The sequence below is a fragment of the Danio rerio genome, chromosome 4 (assembly GCF_052040795.2).
Source record: "Danio rerio strain M-AB ecotype USA chromosome 4, GRCz13ab, whole genome shotgun sequence".
NCBI lineage: Eukaryota > Metazoa > Chordata > Actinopteri > Cypriniformes > Danionidae > Danio > Danio rerio.
This window is the reverse complement of record NC_141024.2, coordinates 36,317,009-36,340,599: the sequence shown is the minus strand read 5'-3', so window position 1 is coordinate 36,340,599 and position 23,591 is coordinate 36,317,009. Positions and strand designations below refer to the sequence as shown.

Sequence of the window (23,591 nt, the reverse complement as noted above, 5' to 3'; positions counted from 1 at the left end):
GTTTTATTTTGGCTAGAATAAAAGCAGTTTTGAATTTTTTAAATCCATTTTAAGGTCAAAATTATTAGCCCCTTAAAGCTATATATTTTTTTTACAGAACAAACCATCTACAGAACAAACGTTCGAGGTTACAGAAGTAACCCTTCGTTCCCCGAGGAGGGGAACGGAAGTGCCATAAGTGGATGAAATCCACGATGGGAGGATTCGGATCAGAAGCCGCTTGTCTGGAGAGTATTGAACGGGCCAATGAATGAAATTAATTGGCAGCGTAAGCTTGCGCAGGTGTGCGGCATCTGCAATTATCTCAGCATATAAGCACACCTGAAGCCAGGAGACGCCATCCTTTTAAGCTGAAGAGACTTTCAAACAGCTAAGGGACAGTCATTATGGCGACAGAGTATGGCACTTCCGTTTCCTCCTCGGGGAACGAAGGGTTACTTCTGTAACCTCGAACGTTCCCCTTCGGTTGGGGAACTTCAGTGCCATAAGTGGATGAAATCCACGATGGGAGAAGTATGGAAAGCGCCATAATGACTGCACCTTACCAACACCCCCGATGAGGAGATAGTCAAGCAAGCGTGACGCACCCACATCATGGGGGGCGCGGTCCTCCAACGTGTCCCTGGCCCTAATTTATCCTACTTCAACAGAAGTTTTACGGATTTAGATATATTTTTTGGGAAGTCGTGAGCATCTAGATAATTCTAGGAAATACGACAGTACGTTGGGAAGCGTGCAATCCCGATAGGGAGGACGCTGCGGAGGCCATCCGTTACCCAAGGGGGGGATAGATGGCAGAATTTACATATGGACTAGCCCTAAAAAGGGGGAGTACTCATAGCCAGCAAGTGACTCCTCCGCTGAGTCAGTGCTGGGGGCCACGGAGGAATCTGCAGGGCTCACCTGACGGGGAACTTTACTGACAGATAAAAAGGCGCACGTACCTCCGTGTTAGGGAGAATGGCGCAGCAAGCGTGTTTCAACACCCTACCGAGTTGTCTCCTCAATCACCAAAGGGTTACCTAATACCCTTGAGGAAACCGGCTCCACTCGCAGATTGTAAAACCTTGCAAATGTGTTGGGTGTCGCCCAGCCCGCAGCTCTACAGATGTCTGTTAGAGAGGCGTCGCGTGCACGCGCCCAAGAGGATGCAACGCTCCGAGTGGAGTGTGCACGTACTCCCGGGGGACACGGCTGACCTCGACTCGAATAAGCGAGTGAAATGGCATCCACAATCCAGTGGGATAATCTTTGTTTCGATACGACACTTCCCTGCTGCCGACCGCCATAACAGACAAAGAGCTGCTTAGATGATCTAAAATTCTGAGTACGGTCCACATAAATGCGCAGAGCGCGAACTGGACAAAGTAAAGAAAGGGCTGGGTCTGCCTCCTCCGGGGGCAGCGCTTGCAGGTTCACTACCTGATCTCTAAAGGGGGTGGTAGGAACCTTGGGCACATAACCGGGGCGGGGTCTCAGGATGACGTGAGAGTAATCCGGCCCGAATTCCAGGCACGAGTCACTGACCGAAAATGCCTCCAGGTCCCCGACCCTCTTGATGGAGGCCAACGCAACCAGCAGAGCTGTCTTCAGGGACAGAAATCTTAGAGATACTGATTCGCCATTCAGTGAATAGACTCCACTTCAGGGCGTAGGCGCACCTCGTGGAGGGGGCTCTAGCCTGAGTGATGGTATTAACCACCGCAGTCGGTAGGTTACCTAAGTTTTCCTCGCGTCTAGGGACCACACGTGGAGGTTCCAAAGATCGGGGCGAGGGTGCCAGATGGTGCCCTGTCCCTGAGAGAGTAGGTCCTCTCTCAAAGGGATCCGCCAGGGGAGGGCCGTCGCGAGGAGTGAGAGCTCTGATATCCAGGTCCGGTTGGGCCAAAGGGCCGCAACTAGCAGAACCTGTTCCTCGTCCTCCCTGACCTTGCACAGAAACTGCGCGAGCAGGCTCACTGGGGGAAACGCATACTTGCGCATGCCCCGAGGCCAGCTGTGGGCCAGTGCATCCGTGACGAGAGAGCCCTCGGTCAGGGAAAAAAACAACTGGCAGTGAGCGTTCTCGGGGGAAGCAAACAGATCAATGTGGTCTTCCCCGAATCGCGCCCATATCAGCTGAACAGACTCGGGGTGGAGTCTCCATTCTCCAGGGCGTAACAGCTGTCTTGAGAGCGCATCGGCTGCACGATTGAGCGTGCCTGGAACGTGAATGGCGCGCAGCGATTTCAGCCGCGGGTGACTCCAGAGGAGCAGACGGCGGGCGAGCTGAGACATGCGGCGAGAGCGCATACCCCCCATGCGGTTGATATATGCCGCCGCCGCCATACTGTCCGTCCTGACCAGCACGTGTTGCCGCTCCAGCACCGGTAAAAAGCGGTGGAGAGCGAGGAACACTGCCAACAGCTCTAGGCGATTGATATGCCAATGCAGCTGGGCACCCTTCCACAGGCCAGCAGCCGCATGCCCGCGACACACGGCCCCCCAACCCGTGTTGGAAGCGTCTGTTGAAACGACAACATGGCTGGACGCCTGTCCTAGAGGCACACCGGCCTGTAGGAACGAGGGGTCGTTCCAAGGGCTGAGGGCGCGGCGACACAGCGCAGTAACCGAGACCCGGTGTGTGCCCGCGTGCCATGCGCGTCTGGGGACCCGATCATGAAGCCAGTGCTGAAGTCTCATATGGAGCAACCCGAGCGGCGTGACGGCGGCTGCGGATGCCATATGCCCCAGGAGACTCTGAAAGAACTTCAGTGGGACCACTAGTTTGCTGTCAAGCTCCCTCAGACAGTTCAGCAACAGGCGAGCGCGTTCCTCGGAGAGGTGCGCTACCATGGTGATCGAGTCCAGCTCCATCCCGAGAAAAGAAATCCTCTGCACGGGGGCGAGTTTGCTCTTTTCTCGGTTGACCTGAAGCCCCAGTAGGCGGAGATGCCGAAGCACCTTGTCCCTGTGCATAATCAATTGCTCCCGCGAGTGGGCTAAAATCAGCCAGTCGTCGAGATAATTGAGTATGCGAATGCCCGCGAGCCGAAGGGGCGCTAGGGCACCCTCCGCGAGTTTGGTGAAGACCCGCGGAGACAGAGAGAGCCCGAGGGGAGGACCTTGTACTGCCACGCTCGACCCACGAACGCAAACCGCAGAAATTGGCGGTGGCGTGGAAGAATGGAGACATGGAAATACGCGTCCTTCAGGTCTATGGCTGCAAACCAATCCTGAGGACGAACGCATTGGAGAATGCGCCTCTGCGTGAGCATTCTGAACGGCAGCCTGTGCAGACAGTGGTTCAAAACGTGCAGATCTCGGATTGGCCGTGACCCACCGCTCTTTTTGGGTACGATGAAGTATGGGCTGTAAAACCCACTCTCCATCTCGGCTGGAGGAACCGGCTCGATTGCACCCTTCGCCAGGAGGGCAGCAATCTCCTCTCGCAAGACAGGGGCGGACAGGGGGTTGACCCTGGAGAAATACACGCCCGTAAACTTGGGGGGCCGTTTCGCGAACTGAATCGCGTAACCGAGTCTGATTGTGCGTATGAGCCACCGAGAGGGGCTGGCCCGCGCTAACCAGGCAGGCAGAGCCCTCGCTAATGGAGTCATCGCTACAATCGCTGACGTACATGCGGTGGGGCAGCGCGGAGTGGGTGTGCTGATCCGGGAAGCACGAGGGTCCCGTGGAAGAGCTGGAGGAGAGCGATTCGCTCTGGCTCCGCACCCTGACTCCGGAGAGGGGGCTGGAGGGCTGAGGGAAGGGAGACCGTCCCCCCAGCGCTCGTGAGCCACTGGCGAAGCACGTAGAGTCTGCGAGCCGGAAGGCAGCGCGTCCCGGACTGGCAGAACTCGTGCAGTCACATCCGGGGAAGGGAAAAAGTGCTCTTTTACTGATGTTTTGGTGGCACTGAAAAGTACCGTTGTTATCGGGGCTCCGCCCTCCAGCGGGGAAAGAGCAAATTTCCTCTTCTCCGGATGGCCTGTCTCAGGGACGCTTCGCGGTCCGTTTACCGGACTTAACGGCGCCCTGGGCAGGAGGGGCTGCCTGCTTTCGAGGTGTACGCCGCGCCCGCTTGGCCAGAGGCGCAGGCGGGGGCGGGGCAGCACTCGTTGGCGGGCGCCCTCGGCGAGGAACAGTGGAGGTGGATGGCTCGGCGGGCCCATCGCATCCGACTGCTCTTTCACCGCCTTGAATCCCTGGGTGAATTCACCGACGGTGTCGCCGAACAGGCCAGCCTGGGATATGGGCGAGTCAAGAAAGCGAACTTTGTCAACATCGCGCATATCGGCCAGGTTTAGCCAGAGGTGGCGTTCCTGAACCACAAGTGTGGACATCGTCCTCCCCAGCACACACGCGGCGGACTTAGTAGTCCGAAGAGCATAGTCGGTCGCGGTGCGCAGCTCATGTAATAAGCTTGGGTTGGACCCGCCCTCGTGCAGCTCGGCCAGCGCCTGCGCTTGGTAGCGCTGGTAGGTGGCCATCGCGTGCAAAGCAGAAGCAGCCTGGCCCGCAGCCTTATAAGCTCTGGCTCCGAGGGAGGCAGACAACCTACAGGCTTTGGACGGGAGGCGGGGCAAACCCCGCCCTGTAGAGGCGCCGCGCGGACAAAGATTGACCGCGATAGCGCGCTCCACTGACTGGATCGCCTCATACCCCCTGGCAGCTCCGCCGTCAAGGGCGGTGAGGGCGGAGGCACACGCAGCACGGGCAGAGAAAGGTGCCCTCCAAGACTGCGTGAGCCTACTGTGCACTTCCGGGAAGAAGGGGACGAGAGGCTTCGAAGGCTTCGGCCTTCTGGTCCTCTACGTAGCACCCATCTAGTCGGTCCGGCTGCGGAGCTGGGGGATAAACCATCTCCAACCCCACGGCCGAAGCAGCCCGGGAAAGCACGGCTGACATGGCGGATTATCTCCCGCTGAAACCCTCAGATCTGCCCGAGCGCCCGCTGCTTTTTTAGAACAGAAGGCAGCTGGGGTGGCTCGCTCTCTTGCAAAAGTTAGCCACGATCTTAGCTGTGCAACGGTCATGGCATCGCAATGACGATATGAACCGCCCGCGAGCTCCGCATTAACATGCTGGACCCCCAAACATGCAATGCAGTGATCGTGTCCATCATCCGGAGCCAGGAAACCCCCGCATCCAGAAACGCACAGTCGGAGCGCCATCCTGAAAAGGACGTGCTGCACGACTGTATTGCTCTTTTAGGAAAGTTGCAACAATACGCACCGCTCTGGAGGACCGGACCCAAAGAACCGCAGGCAAGGGAGAAACCCAGCTCGACCGTCTGCCACCGCGAAGACCCACTCTGGACCGGGAGACACACTCGTTCGCTCTGAAGTGCTGATCAGCAAGAGGAACCCTCATCGACTCACTCAGAAAGGATCTGAAGCGAAAAGGATAGCGTCTGCTGGCTTCAGGTGTGCTTATAATTTCATTCATTGGCCCGTTCAATACTCTCATCCTACTTCATCCACTTGTGGCACTGAAGTTCCCCAACCGAAGGGGAACCATCGTTACACAATTACTTGCCTAATTACCCTAACCTGCCTAGTAACCCTAATTAACCTAGTTCAGCTTTTAAATGTCACTTTAAGCTGTATAGAAGTGTCTTGAAAAATATCTAGTAAAATATTATGTACTGTCATCATGGGAAAGATAAATAGAGTTATTAAATCTATTTTGTTAAGAAATGTGTTGATAAAATCTTCTCTCCATTAAACAGAAATTGTGGAAAAAAATAAACGGGGCCTAATAATTCAGACTTCAACTCTCTCTCTCTCTCTCTTTATATATATATATATATATATATATATATATATATATATATATATATATATATATATATATATATATATATATAGTTGAAGTCAGAATTGTTAGCCCCCCTGAATTATTAGCACCCGTTTATTTTTCCCCAATTTCTGTTTAATAGAGGGAAGATTGTTTCAGCACATTTCTAAGCCTAATAGTTTTAAAAACCTATTTCTAATAACTGATTTATTTATTATTTGCCATGATGACAGTAAATAATATTTTACTTGATATTTTTCAAGACACTTCTATACAGCTTAAAGTGACATTTAAAGGCTTAACTAGGTTAATAAGGTGAACTAGGCAGGTTAGGGTACTTAGGCAAGTTATTGTATATCAATGGTTTGTTCTGCAGACAATCAGAAAAAAATAGCTTAAAGGGGCTAACAATCTTGTCCCAAAAATGATTTAAAAAAATTAAAACTGCTTTAATTCTAGCCGAAATAAAACAAATAAGACTTTTTCCATAAGAAAAAATATTATCAGACATACTGTGAAAATTTCCTTGCTCTGTTAAACATCATTTGGGAAATATTTAAAAAAGAAAAAAAATCAAAAGGGGGCTAATAATTCTGACTTTATTTCAACTGTGTGTGTGTGTGTGTGTGTGTGTGTATATATATATATATATATATATATATATATATATATATATATATATATATATGAGCAATATCACACGAGTAGCAGTGCGATATGGCTGTATATCAGCACTGGTGGGAGGCGTGCGTTAGTGTCCCCACTAGTGCCGATATACAGCCATATCGCAGTGCTACGAGTGTGATATTGCGTTTATACAACAGTTTGATGGCATAATTGTGGATATAAAAATTAAATCAAACATGGAGAGTCTCAAAAACCCTTTAGTATGAGGAACTACTTTCTTCCGCATTGGATTCAAATCATAAGCTGACAGTTAAACAGCTGAGCAAGCATCTTTTAAACTTTAGATCTGTAGTGTCTGCTTTCTGCTGGCTGTATGTGGGCGGAGTAATACACAAAGGGTAAAGAGGCTGTACGGGTGCTGATATTACTTAAATATATCACGGCTATCAGCCAATCAGATTTGAGAACCAGACAGAATTGTTGTATATATATATATATATATATATATATATATATATATATATATATATATATATATATATATATATATATAAAGAGAGAGCGAGCAAGAGCCATTTAATGTTCAGTTGTATTTATTGAAATTTTTGACAGCAATACATTAAAAGCAATGAAGGAACTAATGACTCTGGTATTTATTTCATGTTTTTGTATGTGTTGTACTGTTGTGTCTGTCTTCAAATACTTGCACCAGTGTTGCTACTACCTGTCTGTTGACTATCTGCTGAACATTTACAGAATAGTAAACATGCTGTCTGTGATGTTGGCTCCTTACAGCCATTCAACACATTTCTTAGGTTTTCACTTCATTTTGATGGTCCTAGTGTGACAACAGATGAGCAGATAAATGTAACTTAAAGTAAACTAACTGTCTACTGAAAGTTAGGTTAAATGCAACGAATAGTTAGTTGAACACGTTAGCAAATACATGTATGAAATTTGTACCTAACCCTAACTTTATATTTGTTTAAAGTTCATTTTAAATTATGTTGCGTTGCTACTTATAGGCATCTGTATGTTTACTGAAGGTCTATTCATAAACTGATTAACAACTACATGCAGACACTGACAACAACAAAAAATCTTGATGGTAAATGTACTGAAAACTTGTTGAAGATTTGTTGCATATCTACTAATACACTGTAATACACTACAACCTAATTTGGTAGCACGTAACTTATCAAAAGTTTAATAAATGTTGAGGATTTGTTGCATATCTACTGATACTTTGTTGAACATTTGTTGAAGATTTGGTACATATTTACTGATACACTGTTGAACATCTAGAACCTTAATGCTGAGGATTTGTTGCTTATCTACTGATACTCTGTTGAACATCTGTTGAAGATTTGTTACACATCTACTGATACATTGTTGACCATACCTATATTGGTGACACTTAACTTACCCAAAGTTTAATAAATGTTTACATGTTGTAGACATTGTAATGATTGCCTAGAAACATTTAAAAGACAATCTACAGATACTACCCAGATGAGAGTAAACAGATAAGAACTTGAAAAGTAACTTATGGTCAACAGACTATCTAAAGGGGGACCATCAAAATAAAGTGTTACCAAAGCTTTTGTACAACTCTGAACCTGCGCCTTGGGTTGTATTTGGGTCATATATACTGAGGAAAATTGGTGGGTTCGGTTTAGAAAAACAGTTGTTTTTAATGCAGAAGAATTTCTTGGAGAAAGTGCAGTCATTGCCTTTTAGGTTTTATTTGGGATTGATTAAGTTTTGGAGTTGTTTTGAAATTTTGAGAAATGAAGATGATCATTATGGTGTGTTAGAGCCTCTTTTCTTTAATCCACTTTTTCGGTTAGACAATGTGCCATCCTCCTTAATTACTAAAAGTATGAATGCTGGCTAAACAAAAGTCATCGATCTGATTGATTTAAATGGTGGCCAATGGAAACCTGCACATATAATTGCCAGTCAAACTGGGATAAACTCATTAAGAATCATAGAAGGTCTAATGAAGAATGTTAAAGCAGCTTTTCCACATAGTTTTACTGATTTCATTAATAATGTTATACGGAGTGGATTTATGCCTCAGTCTTTTCCTGTACTTAAAGTTATTTTTTAAGATTGGGAATCTGATGAGAATAACCAGACAAAATTGCTGAAAGGGTATGGTGCATTGGATTTTAATTGCATTGAGAAAAAGGTTTTATACCACATGTGTGTGAAAATTTCACAATTGGGTCTGCTGTTGCAAAGACCAGACACTAAAAGGAGATCTTGGCTTTCTGTTTCCACTGATATCCATCCATCTTTACAAGCCTCCTACCTCCAAAAGATGTGGGGACATTCAGTGGAGAATACTACATTGTATTATAGCCTCAAATTCTTTTGTGTCCAAGATTAATGAGACTGTTCAACCAGCATGTCCTTTTTGTAACACTCTCGACAATGTCCTCCATATGTTCTGTGAATGTGTCAGGCTTAAACCATTGCTTGAACTTTTAGAGAATATGATTGCAAGTGTAACGGGGAGACTGACACAGAGGGATCCATTTTGCAGTATTTATTAAGTCACACTTAAACATCAACAACTCGCACGGCTGTGCGGACATACAACATACACATCAAAGGGGAAGTAGCAGATGACAGACACAGTGTAATTACCAGGCTTGGGTCAGAGGCAGGCAGCGTGATTCAGAGTCCGTGTAACAGGCTATAGTCAGGGGCAGGCGGCGAGAATCAGAGTCCGAGGAAACAGGCTTTGGTCGTGGGCAGGCAGAAGACAGAGCAGAGTCGTGAAACGGGCTGTAGTAGTAAACGGGAGATCAGGCAGGATAGAACGCTCAGAAATGCTGGCCGGGGCTAAACAAGACTTCGCACTGAGGTGTGAGTGAGAGCTGCTTATATGTGGTACGTGGGTCATTAGTGGAATGGAGAACAGGTGTGCTGGAGTCAGAGTGAAAGGATGACGTAATGGTTAGAAGTCCGGAGATGGTGGCCTCTGCTGGTCAGCGAGGGGAATGACTGGGACCGAGTCGGTGACAGCAAGATTAGGCTTTATTTTTTTAAATAGTCTATTCATTTTTGGTTGCAGATACAAGAAATCTTGTCAGCAAAAATGCACACTTATCAATTTCTTAATTGGACAAGCTAAGCTTGTGATCCTAAAATCTCATCAATGTAAAAATTCTGGTGAAAATGTAAACATAATTCCTCTGTTTAAATCCTTAGTAGAGTCGCGAGTGGTGATTAAATATACATATTACAAACATGTCAATAATATTCTGTATTTTGAATGGAAATGGGGTATTGGAGGTGTTTTGGTGACTGTGTGTGATTCAGGAAAATTGGTGTTTAATTGGTAAATGTTTGTATGTTTTAAAAAAATATGTATTTATGTAAAAAATATACAATAATTTTAAATTTTTTGGATGGTGTATTCAAAAAATTTTAATGTTCATTAAAGGTGTTGTGAAAAGTCAAAAGTCTCTCTCTCTCACACACACACACACACACACAGAAAGAGACACACGCACACACAGAGAGAGAAAGAGAGAGAGTGACACACACACACATATGCACACACACACGCGCACACATACAAAACACACACACACAGAAAGACACACACATGCGCACACACATGCGCGCACACACACACACAGCAGTGAACACGTGCACACATACAGCAGTAAACGTGCATACACGCACATACACACACACGCACATACACACACACACACATACATACTCGCACATACACCCACACTCTCACACACACAAACACACTCTCTCTCTTACACACACAGACACACACAAACACACGCTTTCGCTTTCACTCACACCTACACACTTTCTCTCTCAAACACACCCACACATCATGATGACTGCTCCTGCAGAGGATTCTGCTCAGTCTTTAGATCAGTTTCACTGATGATCCAGTATAAATACCAACCCCAAACCCAAACCCAGGGCAGAGCGGCTCAGTGAATGTGGTCTGGACTGAGTGGATGAGGCTCATTGTGTCTCTATAGATGTTGTAAAAGCTCAAAGTTCCTGCACTGTCATCCACAAACACTCCTATTCTCCTGCTGAGCGCCTCCACTGGGAGATCAGTGTGTGTGTTATTGTGTCTGAATTTGACTCTGGAGGAAGAGCAGCTCAAACTCCAGGACTGAGCATTACATCCAAACTCACACTCAGCACCTCTTCCCTTCCTCCTGATGCTCTTATATGACACTGATATATCCACACCATCATGTCCACTCCAGTCAATCTCCCAGTAACAGCGTCCACACACACTCTCTCTGCACAACACCTGAGTATAATAATTAAATCTGTCTGGATGATCAGGATACGGCTGATCCTCTCTCACACACTTCACCTCTCTGTTCTCCTCAGACAGAATGAGTTCAGTGTTTGCTGTGTTTGGATCCAGAGTGAGGAAACAGACATCTGAACACAAGAACACACACATTTATAACCACAGCTGTGTGTGCTTGTGTGTGTGTTTGGGTGTGCTTGTGTGCGTATCTGTCTGTGTTTGTGTGTGTGTGAGAGAGGGAGTGTGTGTGTGTGTGAGTGTGTGTGCACGTGAATGTACGTGTGTGTGCGTACGTACGTGCGTGTGTGTGTTTATGTGTATATGCATGTGTGTGAGAGAGAGTGTCTGTCTGTGTGTGTGTGTGTAGTCCTACATTTGTGCAGTCCTGCTGTAATCCTCGTGTGTCCTCCATGATCCAGACTGTAAACACACACAGATGGAGAGAATGAGCTGTTTAGTTTCCCCCTCAGCTAATAAGCTAAAGCTAGCACTGAGCTGCTCAGCTACACGCTCCAAACTCTTGAGCTAAAACACACAACACTTGTTGGTTGAGCCGGGATGCACAATGAATGTAACACAGTGCGTTCTTTTCCTCTGCTGTTGGTGAAGCGAGCGCAGATACTGCTCATGTTGATGGAGACACCCTGCTGCAACATTCATTTATTACAGTGATCACACTTAGCTTTGCCATCGTTCTTCAGCACATGCAGCCTTTGAGCACATGTTGCAGTCCATCTCTAAACTATGTTCAGATTATTAAAGCTGCTCGCCAGCGCCCAAGTTCCTGACAGATTAGCAAGTGAAAAATACACATGTGTGCACAGAGAAGAGGAATCCAGATGTTGATTTTAGAACAAGTGTCTGAACATTAATCCAAGTGTCTGATTCCAGAATCTGAATCCATCTTCAATCCCCAACCCTATTCCTGACCTGATATTGTAGGATTCTTCAGCAGAAATGGAGGAAGAAGTTTCTCTGCTCAGCTCAAATGCTGAAACTGTACAGTGTGTCCCGCTTAATGTCACTGTAACTGAGCCAATACACTCCAACATTTACAGAGGAGATTCATTTCACACTCAATGATTTGCTCTTCGTAGACATGACTTTAATACTCTACAAGCTGTATCTTCTGTCTGACCTCACCCCATAACCCTCACAGAAAATTGAAGCTGATCACAAAAGAGCTTTCTAGTGTCTTTTTAAAGCCATTCAGTGTAAAAGCCAAGTGTGCCGCAAGCCTGCGTTTGAGTGAAGGTCTCGGCCGTTGGATCGCCCCCTGGGGGCTGGCTGCAGTACAAGTTATAAAGCCCGCCTCCTCTGTGTTAATGAAGGAGACTTGAGCCCAAATAAAAAAATTAATTACACTTGCAATAAAATGTCCCGAAAGATGGTTCTGGTCGATAAAGGCACTGATTATTGTGCTGAAATAGGTGCAGATCCTCATTTTTGTAAACAGTTTGTTTTTAGCAGTAATTTAATGCTGGGCGTGTCATCGTGATTGACAGCTGTGATTGACAGTTTCTCAAAGCAGCGCGTCTGAGCTTCCGCAGGAGACTAAAGTGTTTTTATTCGATTTCTGCGTTATTTTACCATGACAAAAAGAGTTCAGCAGTAAAGTTTCTGACATACATGATCCTGGTGGAAAACTGTTTATTCGCTAAGGTCAGGGCTTTTTTCGGGCTTTATTAGTTTGCTGATACACGCCTAGCCACTCAGATGGCAAAATACACTCGGGCCAGTTCGGCTAGATTCTCGCCTGCCGGACACTTACCCCTCAGAGCTCAGACTGACTACCTCTGCTGGACCTACTCCGGATGCCTGGACTCACTGCCCGATTCCAGCCCGAGTCAATCGAGCCAGATGCGGCGGCCAAGCGAGCCGGCGCTGCCGCATGCGAGCCGGAATCAGCCCGCGACGCTGCGAGTAGGTTGATTTTACATAAAGCGTTTGGTTGGAAGCTCGACTCAGCTCATTTTCGCGGCTCCTCCTCTGGCTCTATTAGACAGTCCTTCTGCGCATGTCAAGGCTCCAATTTCAGCAGTCTTTTGCGACAGTTTGTGTCCGTCAAGCAGGCGTTTTGCCCTCAAGGCGTTCAATGGGAAAAGGGGCTGTCGCTTCGTTCATATTTTTTACAGTCATTGGTAAAAGCACAAGGCCAGTGATGTTCCACATACTTGAGTTTGTCCAGTGTGTAGTTTGGATCCTCCAGTTGTTCAGAGAGCAGCTTGACTCCAGAATCTCCTGGATGATTGTAGCTCAGATCCAGCTCTCTCAGGTGTGAGGGGTTTGAAGTCAGAGCTGAAGACAGAAAACCACAGCCTTCCTCTGTCACCATACAGCCAGACAATCTACAAACACAGCAATAGTCCACATCACACAGATGGACAATCACACATCTCTTTGTGTTGTGAAGATGCTGACTGCTGTTTCTGCTCATGTCAACAGCAGTGATGAACACACACATCCTGATTAGCTCTCCTTATTGATCGAGCTCTCGCATCAGCAAACACACTCACACACTCAACAAGGACTTGACATCATCTGTAGAAGTGTACAGAGCAAAGACATTGTTCATAATACACCACATCAAGCTGTAAAGTCTGCTGTGAGGAGGAAGAAGACACACTTGAGCTCAGAAGATCATCTTAAAGTCATGTATAAAACACAACAGGAAATGAGCTGATTTCATCATTTATATTGTGATTCTGTTGTGGACTAAAACAAAATGAGCTCAGACAAACACAAACTCGCTCTCTTCATGTGTTCATCACCTGACCCACAGTCACATTCACACTGATGGTCCATTAGGGGACTTTTATTCTGTCAGGAGAGAAACACCTGATCAATATTCATGACTGCTGACTCTCCTTCTCTTTCAGCCTTTACCAGATATTGTTTTAGATGAGCGAGTAATCAGGATTATTTCACACACTTTATCATGAGACTTTTATTTGTTTTCAAGAAACTGAAACTGCACAAATATGAGAGCAGCTCAAACCTTCAGCAGGACACAAAACAGCTTGACTTTAGCGTTTAACTCTGCTGCTTTCACACCTCCAGATCCACTGTTCTGCTCTGAAACAGGATTAACACTGGTATAATGTTTATTTGTGTTCTTGCTTCACTTTCACACAGAAATGTTGAATGTCGACATCCACAGACAGACACAACCTGGTAAAGTTTTTAAACAGTGAACTAAGACTGCAACATGACAAAGCATCTGAGTATTTTTCACATACTTCAAGAATATCAAATTTAAATGGGCCATGAAACCCCCTCGTTTCAGCAGGGTGTTTTCACACCTCTACTTTGGAAAAAGTCAGAAAAGTGGACGTGTCTAGCTCTGTTTAGGGGGGAGTGTCGGAGGAACTAAAGTGGGAGGGTGTGGGAGTGTCTATTTGGGCACGCGCGAGTTTCAGTCAAAATACACACACAGGAGAAAGTGATGGTGTTTAACCTACATGGACATCTGTAGTCGAATTATTTGCCAAATTATTAAATGTTGGACTTTAACTGCAGTTTGGCTCTTTCATTCAGAGAATTCATTCATGCCCCTCGCAACAAACGAGATATTTGATTTGAGGAACTGCTGTAAGCGTGTATTTTTCATGCAATGTTTGATACCGCACGGCGAATGAGAGAAAAAAACCTCAGCATTTTCCAGAAACTTAGATGCACACGGCAGGTAGTGTCAGAAAGCCGCGTGTGTTATTCCGGTCACAAAATGCGGTAAAAACCCTACACGAGGTTAAAGTTTGGTTGTGGTGCTAACATGTTTACACTCGGTGCAATAGTTAACTTAGTTCGATACGAACAAACTGAATAAACAAAGAGCACTGGTCGCTTACTTACCAAATCTGTAGAGAAAGGACAATCACCAGCAACTAGAGCTGCGTCTGTATTAAGAGGAGACTACAAGCGAATCCGGATCTCAGCTATTGCCGATGAGAACAGCTCTCAGGTAAACAATAATCCTCCTTAGACACGTAAGTTATTGTTGTCGAGCATCGCGTACACTGTAATCCACACGTGATCCAAATGAGCTCTCACAGAGAGAAAATGAAAACAAAACTTAACAGCAGCAAACTATAAAAGCAACACTTCACGCTTGTTTTGCCAACACAACGTGGCGTCTCTGTCGTGTAAACACAGTAATGAATATTAATGAAGTTGCACAATAGAGCGCGCTGATTGGTTTGAACCAAGCCTTACTCATGCATTAATGCAACACACTGTAAGACGTAATAAGACTCACTCTGGCACAGACGCCCAGTCTGCACGCTGGAATACACGCTATTATGTCATGACCGTGACGCAGCTTCAAAAATTCGTTTCAAACCGGAAGTACGAATTTGCTCGAAATAACGCAAAAACAACCAATTTACACTTTTTAGTGAAATATAGGTGTCCTAATAGTGTTTTTAGCAGTGTGGGACACATATATACGACTGTCAACAGCTCAAAAAATGTGTTTTGGTGTTTCGTGACCCTTTAAATGCTGGATTAATGCACAAGAGAGTTTGGAGAACACGTTTTACACCATTTCAAATATATACTATATGTGCGGCTGTATAAGTCACATACAGCGCTCAGCATAATGGAGGACAGCCCATTCTGAAAACCAAGACTTTCCTCCATTTCTCAGTCAATATAGGCAGTGTATTCTGCTGCATTTAAACAGGACACATTTATTAAACAGATTTATTTAGGACAATCATATTTTAGTCAGCAAACATATTCAGAAATTAAAAGATAATACAATCAAATTCAGGGTAAATACTGCAAAAAAACTACTAAATTTCAGCTTAATGTTTTATTGTTAATTTTCCTCTTTTTACATTTTGTATTTAATATTTTTCTATAACACATAGATTTAGTTGTACTTGTTTTTACACCGTTATCATGAGTTATTTTGTTAGATGAGCTCCAGATTTGGCTAATCTATTGTATATGCACAAATATAATACTGTAGAGCTTCCTATTAAAATATGAATGTAAAAGAGAGATTAGTGAGGGGTGTACTTATATATGCTGAGCACTGTATATTGTTCACCCAGAGTGTTTACATGGTCACACAGCAGTAATACAACAAGTAGACAAAAACAAGTATGTTTTCTCTGAATGAGAGAACAGAATAATTTCACATAATTGTGCAGTAAATATTCTAGTCTACAAGACTGCTTACTCTAAAGTCTTGTTCAGGCACATTCAGTGTGGTTTTAGATTCGTATTTCAGCTACATTTGTTTCTCTAAAACCAACTAACCACACATAATATTTATTTCTACAAAACAGATGTCAGGGCATGTCGAAACATCTCAGGGGTCCCAAAATCACCTCAGACCCCTGAGGGTTAACTACAGGTATAGTATGAGCAGTGTAAAACACAATCACTGTTAAACCATAATTCCTGTTATCTGGGGTTTAGTATCACCCAGGGTTAACATGTTCAAGCATGAAGAGCTCTAATATGAAACAGTCTGACTGTAGTTATTGTAGAGTGGAGAATCATTTACCTCAGTGTCTCCAGTTTACAGTTCACAGTCTTCAGTCCATCAGAGAGCTTCTTCACTCCTGAATCCTGCAGGTCATTGTTACTCAGGTCCAGCTCTCTCAGCACACAGTTTGAGGATTGTAGAGCTGAAGACAAACTCTCACAAGAATCGGCAGTGAGTTTACATGTCATCAGTCTGAGAAAGAGCACACATTACTAAAAACACACTGTTAATGTGATCTGTCTGATATAACAAAACAAAAAATCAATCAATCAATCAATCAATCAATCAGGTGTTTGAACTCAGACCTCAGTGTGTCCAGTTTACAGTGTTGACTCTTCAGTCCATCAGAGAGCTTCTTCACTCCTGAATCCTGCAAGTCATTGTTACTCAGGTCCAGCTCTCTCAGCACACAGTTTGAGGATTGTAGAGCTGAAGACAAACTCTCACAGGACTGAACAGTGAGATTACACATGACCAATCTGAGAAAGAAGAACACAGATTACATTAACAGTGTGATTTCAGTCATTCATCTGATGTAAAAACAAACTATGAGGTTAATAATATGACAAAACTATTGGAATTTGTGTCAGTTAGAATTATTGACTATTGTTATTTAATAAAACTGAATATTAAATGTCATCTAATATATTCCTGAACATGTTTAATGTAAAAAAATGCAAAATTTTAGTTCAGATAAGAGGACCACGAGACTTTATGTATTTATGAACCTGCAAAATACAAATGATCAGAGCCTAACAAAACTGCTGCCGGGTCCAGAAACCTCCTCAGATCTCATCCACATTGCATCTCTTGTTTCATTTTTTTTTTTTTTTTTTTGGTCAGAATGATCAAAACATCTAACAAATTCCTAAATATATCTTTCCAATAAACCAATTTAAAAATAAACTATAAATATGATCATTAAAAATATAAAATATAAATAAAGATTTAGAGGTAATTAAATAAAATGATCATTAAAATACACTGATTTCCAGAACTGATTAAGAAAAAGAGCAACTTTCATATGAGAAGCAGCATTTTGTAGTTTCTCCACTAATGCTCTTAAATATATCTGGACATTTCCATCTCAATCAAAACACTTTTAATGTTGTTGAGTGGAGAATCATTTACCTCAGTGTCTCCAGTTTACAGTGTTGACTCTTCAGTCCATCAGAGAGAAGCTTCACTCCTGAATCCTGCAGGTCATTGATACTCAGGTCCAGCTCTCTCAGCACACAGTTTGAGGATTGTAGAGCTGAAGACAAACTCTCACAGCACTCAACAGTGAGTTCACAGCCCTGTAGTCTGTGTAGAGGACAAAGAGCAACACAATCAGCAGTAAGAAATGAGCAGTGTTGAGTGTTCATGAGTCCAGTCTACAGTGATAAAAGCAACACTGGAAATAAACTATATATATATACTGCTCAAACAATAAAGGGAACACTAAAATAACACATCCTAGATCTGAATGACTGCAATATTCTTATTAAATACTTTGTTCTTTACACAGTTGAATGTGCTGACAACAAAATCACACAGACATGATCACTGGAAATCAAATGTATTAACCCATGGAGGACTGGAGTAGGAGTCACACTCAAAACTGTAGTGAATTGCAGGAATTGCTGACACACTCCAGACACATGAGGTCCAGCATTGTCTTGCATTAGGAGGAATCCAGGGTCAACCAGACCGTATATGGTCTCACAAGGGTCTGAGGATCTCATCTCAGTACCTAATGGCAGTCAGGCAACCTCATGGTGTTGTACCATGGTGTTGGGCTGCAACCCCCACCTATGGACATTGGGCCCTCATACCACCCTCATACCTCAGAACAAGCCTGTTTAATTCATTTAGAAATATATTTTAATTTTTTTATTGATTGAAACTACATTAAACTAAACCTGTATTTCCCCATTCATATGACTGTACTGAATTATTGAACAGATTATTAATAACTAATCAGAGAGCATTTTACTGAGCTCAGTGTGAAGTTTAGTGTTAGTGGCCGCGTCCCCATGCAGTAATATGGTGTATCAGCGATCTCACAGGGGGACGATATGGCCAGCTAAAGATTTTCTGTTAAAGCAGGGCAGTGATTCACTAAACTGATCTGAGTCTTCAGTGCAGACTGATGTGTGTCTTCTGTGATCAATCAATGAATACTCACAGAGCTCTTCTGCAGTTTCTCACAGCTGCTATCAGTCTCCGTCTTCCCTCATCTGATGTGTTGAATTTATTAGAGTCTAATTCATCCAGCGGCTCCTCTGACATCTCAATCATGTAGGAGATTGTTGAGCAGTGAGCAGGAGAGAGTTTCTCCTCTGAGTGTTTGTCTGATTTCACAAACTGCTGAATCTCTCTGGCCAGAGTCTGATCTTTCACCTCCAGCAGACAGAGGAACAGATTGATGGATCTTTCAGCTGAGAGACCGTCATCTCTCTTGATCTCGTCTTTAATGTACTGTGTGATTCTCCTGATGTTCTCTGAGCTCTCCTCTGTGTGTGTCAGCAGATCCTGGAAGAGTCTCTGATTGGACTCCAGTGAGACGCCCAGCAGGAACCGCAGGAACAGATCCAGATGACCATTACTACTCCAGACAGCTTTAACTACTGCTGAACTGAGCAGATCATACAGAGACTTCTCAGAGCTGGACTGTAGATGTTGATTATATGAATATTCTTCATCATAAATCACCCTCAGCGGTTCTCTGTTCTCTGTTAAATGGCAGTAAAGCACAAAGAAAGCAGCCAGAAACTCCTGAAAGCTGAGATGGATGAAGCTGTAGACTTTCCTCTGATGAATCACAGATTCCTCCTTGAAGATCTCAGTGCAGATCCCAGAATACACGGAGGCGTCAGTGACGTCTATGCAGCTCTCAATCAGGTCCTCCTCATAAAACATCACATTGCCCTTCATCAGCTGTCTGAAAGCCACTTCAGCAAGTTTGAGGATTACTCCTCTGTTGGACTGCAGGAGTTTCTCTGGATCTCTCTCTTCATACTTCTGCTTCCTCATGTTGATCTGAATCAGCAGGAAGTGGATGTACATCTCAGTCAGAGTTTGAGGGATTTCTGCACTCACATCTTCTTCCAGGAGCTTCTGAAGCACAGTGGAGGAGATCCAGCAGAAGACGGGTATGTGGCACATGATCTGGAGGCTTCTTGCTCTTCTGATGTGGGAGATGATTCTGCTGGCTTGATGCTCGTCGCTGATTCTCTTGCTGAAATATTCCTCCTTTTGAGGCTCAGTGAATCCCTGAATTTCTGTCAGACGCTTGATGTATCTGGAGGGGATCTGATGGGCTGCTGCTGGTCTGGAGGTGATCCAGATGAGAGCAGAGGGAAGCAGATCTCCTTTCAGGAGGCTCCACATCAACACAGCCACTGATGAAGATTCAGTCACAGCACAAACTTTCTCCTCATCTGAAAAGTTCAGTGTGATTCTGCTTTCATCCAGACCATCAAAGATGAACACAACTCTACACTGCTCATAAATCTTGGGCTGCAGATTTTCAAGTTCAGGATGAAAGTCCAGCAGAAGGCTGTGAAGACTGTACTGATGATCTCTGATCAAGTTCAGCTCTCGAAATGGAAGCACAAACATGAAATCTACATCCTGATTGTCTTTTCCCTCGGCCCAGTCCAGAATGAACTTCTGCACAGAGACGGTTTTCCCGATTCCAGCGATGCCTTTAGTGAGAACAGTCTTGATCTGGGCTTTCTCCTTCTTGATCTTCTCCTCATGTCCTGCTCCAGCTGAGGCTTTAAAGATGTCATTGCAGTAGACTAGAGTGTGCTGTGAGGGTTTTGTTCTGGCTCTTTTCTCCAACTGTAAAACCTCATGTTCTTCATTCACTCCTTCACTCTCTCCTTCTATGATGTAGAGCTGTGTGTAGATCCTGTTCAGGAGGGTTTGAGTCTCTCCATGGTTGATTCCCTCAAATAATCTCTCATACTTGTTCTTCATGCTGGTTTTGTGCTGCTCTTTGACTCTCTGAAGTTCATCATGTTCTGGCTGGAGTAAATCCTGCTGCAGGTCTCCAGTATGATCATCTCCATCAACACTGCAGAAACAACAACACACCGAATCAACGAGTACAACCCATGGTTATGCCTCATGGCTCAAAAAGGATGTTAAAAAGGGGGACATCCAAGAAAGCCAACATTATAGAACACAATTTATTAAAGAGACTCTTTTAAACATATTAAGTATAATAAAAATGTCCTGATGAATACTGAAATATAGTTCATGTGTGATCAATACTGTACAACACTAAATACCTTTGGGCAGATGATGGTGTTTTCTCTCTAAGGTCTGGTGGATCACCCATTGACCAGTCACTCTTCAGAGACACAGAGCTTGACACACATGATCCTGATCTCACACTGCACACATTAGAGGAAAAGGAGCGTCACAACCTCAAGGTGTAAGATAAATCTTAAATGAGTAAAATTTCAGATCAATATAGCTATCAGATCATTTATTATACTCCTCTGAATATGTGAATCCCAGTCCAACACTCCCACGTGTGTCTCCTGCGTTTAAAGTTTTTTATTGAAGTCAATATTCATATTAAATATATTTAGGTGGAGTTTACTCACAGCTCAGTGCATTCTCCCGTCACGTTTTTTTTCCCTACATTTTTGCTAATTCTGCAGCAGAATTTGTGCAGAATGATTTATGTAAGTGTCGAAATATATAAACTAAATCATAATCGTATCTTAACTAAAAACTTAATATATGAAATAAAAATAAAAACTTTGAAAGTTTTATTTAATGTTTACTATGCTCATTTATTTAAATCCTCATATTTGGTAAACAAAGCAAGTCTCTCATATAATATATCTACTAAAAGACAGAAAATATGACTTTACAAACTGTACTGTAAATAATTAAAAAACATTTTATATTAGTCAATAATAACACTGAAATTAATTTATAAACTGAATAATATAAATGTACACACATTAACACTTGTAAATAAATAGACTCAGTGGTGGGCTAAAAACCTGCGTATTTCTGCACACACAGATTGCGTGTGGGTCTAGCTATCACGAATAACAAAAACATATGATAAGTTTATTATACCAAGCTTTTATGTAAATATAAAACAAATCACAAGGTGCAAGGGGTGTACAGTGTGATTTGTTGCTTTTTTCAGATCAGCACAACAGTAATTTTTATGTTTTATGTCATGTTGTTAAAATAGCACATGCGTTTGCACCACTTTGTGGACTCATGGGTATTGCGGTCTATAAAGGAGGTGTGTTAAGGCTATTTTGAGGGACTAAAATAGACCACACCATTGACCCCAGATCAAGCTGTCTGTAATCTAGAATGATCTAAACACATTTGCTGAAGCTATAAAATGAAGCTTTGTCCATCATTTGATCAGGCAACAACAACACAAATAAGAGCATTGTTGTTGGTCTTTGTTCTTCAGAGAAAGTGTTGAAATAATGGAGTAAAAAAAGAGTCAATACCTGTGTTTCTCTGAGAGAGAGTCCTTTACTCGCTCCTCTGCCATACTGCAGCTAAAACACCAATGCAGACATTAGCAGAGCTTTCAGGAAACAATCATACATATATATAAATATATAGTGCTTAACATGAATGCAGTTGGTTAACCCCTGATCTAACGTCCCAGGTGTTTTACATTTGATTTAAGGTAAATGCATGTTATATAGAGTTTATCAAGAGAAGTTCAGGTTCAGCCAATTGTTGATTTAGTGAGTAATAAAATGTCTCTCTACTAAAGAGGCTATTTGGTTAATGAGTTACTCTGATGGTCAAAGGTTAAATGCAGTGTTGTTTAAGGATCGTCAGCTTGTTGTTTTTTAGCAGCTTTTCTTCGTGTTTAACTTGAAGGTCGTGGCTCTGAATGTTTAGAGTTATATTTAATGCTGAATTATTGGACACTATTAGTCAGTCTGATATAGAAGAGAACAAACACTTTAAAGGGATTAAAAATAAAGATTTTAGACACAGTGTTTAAATGAGCGTGTTTGACTCAGTGTTTAATCTGTGTTTGAGGATTTGATCTTCAGTATCAGACATTTAAATCACACTCACACATATAAACCCTTCATCATCTCCACAAATCAGCGTAATGTAGAAGTGTTAAACTCACATGCAGAAGTACAGACTCTATTGTGCAGCAGGAACACAATCTGAGCTCTTAGATTCTTTCACTTCACTAAAACACACCTGTGTTATCTACAGGTATATCCTGAAATATTATTGGCTCCACAGAGTCATGCTTACATGAATATTTATGAGACTCTCCTGACTGTGGGTGTGTCCTCAAGACAACACAAACCACTGGAGCTGAAGATATCTGTGCAGCTTCTCTGAGCACGAGTGTGTTGAAGGAATATTTACAGAAGGTATTTAAGATTAAATCTGAGAGGTCTCTGGAGAATATTTACTGCAATGTTGAACCTAAAAAATAAGATTAAAGATTTCTATATAAATGAGTACACCTCATACAGATCTCTCTGCTGTATTATAATTATTTCTATAGGATGCTGTTCAATAATATTCAATAAGTGTGTTTATACAATAGATTAGTCAGTACCAAAAGCAAAACTGAACTAACTGAACAAAATAATTGAAGATCAAAGCGAAGAGAAACAGCACACACAAATGAATAATGTTTAAACAGAGGAAAAATCAAGAAAACTATTAAACAGTATTACATTCAGTTCAAATGTTGTAGTTTGTCTTTTATTCATTGTTTGCAAATTTACATGTATTATCTCTCTATTACTGAAGGTGTTTTCAAACTCTAATTTTAATAGTCTAAACTCGCTATTATATATATATATATATATATATATATATATATATATATATATATATATATATATATATATATATATATATTTATTTTTTAAGGCAGTGTATTTATTGATGTTGTGCATTGTATATATAGAGTAGTCAGCATTTAAAATGGTTCAAAAAGCTTTTCCAAATTGTCCTAAGACAAGAACAGGTTAGCTTTAATAAAAGGTTTTGATTATACCATGATACTATTTTTGTCATCATTTCTCAAAATTCAGGAATAAAATATATATAATTTCCCTCAGACACTGGAAGACAGGGTTGACGTGGCTTGGTTGTGACAAAGGATTTATTATTATCAGTAAAAATATCTAACTTAGCAGCTTTAATTTAATCATTTATTTTTTAGTTGTTTTTTTTTCATTATATATTTAAAGTAAAATAGCATAAGGGAATACATAGTTATACACAAATCATTGTAAAAAGGGAATTTTAAATTAAATACAGATAACTTAAATATCCTAAATGACTGAAATCAGGGAATCATTAAAACCTTTAGATCGGTGGAAAAGAGTTCACAGATCG

At 42.8% G+C, this 23,591-nt stretch overlaps 1 protein-coding gene and 1 long non-coding RNA gene across 2 annotated transcripts in view; one reads left to right on the top strand and one right to left on the bottom strand.

Moving 5' to 3' along the window:
• Positions 1-23,591, top strand: part of LOC147844838 (uncharacterized) — a 172,344-nt gene that overhangs the window by 30,836 nt on the left and 117,917 nt on the right. The window lies entirely within an intron of this gene.
• si:dkeyp-15a6.2 lies at positions 9,897-22,372 on the bottom strand. Its single transcript, NM_001423733.1, has 10 exons — positions 22,354-22,372; positions 21,707-21,757; positions 20,504-20,608; positions 18,391-20,286; positions 17,352-17,525; positions 16,526-16,699; positions 16,239-16,412; positions 12,898-13,071; positions 11,097-11,143; positions 9,897-10,854 (listed from the first exon to the last, which is right to left on the bottom strand). Exons 4-10 carry the CDS (start codon positions 20,187-20,189, stop codon positions 10,316-10,318), a joined length of 3,081 nt encoding a protein of 1,026 aa, NP_001410662.1. The 5' UTR covers positions 20,190-20,286; positions 20,504-20,608; positions 21,707-21,757; positions 22,354-22,372; the 3' UTR covers positions 9,897-10,315.

Bases quoted from the DNA above. Each gene is read 5' to 3' on its own strand.
- si:dkeyp-15a6.2 (NM_001423733.1), bottom strand. From the start codon at position 20,189: ATGAAGAACAAGTATGAGAGATTATTTGAGGGAATCAACCATGGAGAG. The intron at 13,072-16,238 runs GTAAATGATTCT...CTGTGTTTGTAG, and splicing joins TGTAAACTGGAGACACTGAG to ATTGTCTGGCTGTATGGTGA. The intron at 10,855-11,096 runs GTAGGACTACAC...TCTTGTGTTCAG, and splicing joins TACAGCAGGACTGCACAAAT to ATGTCTGTTTCCTCACTCTG.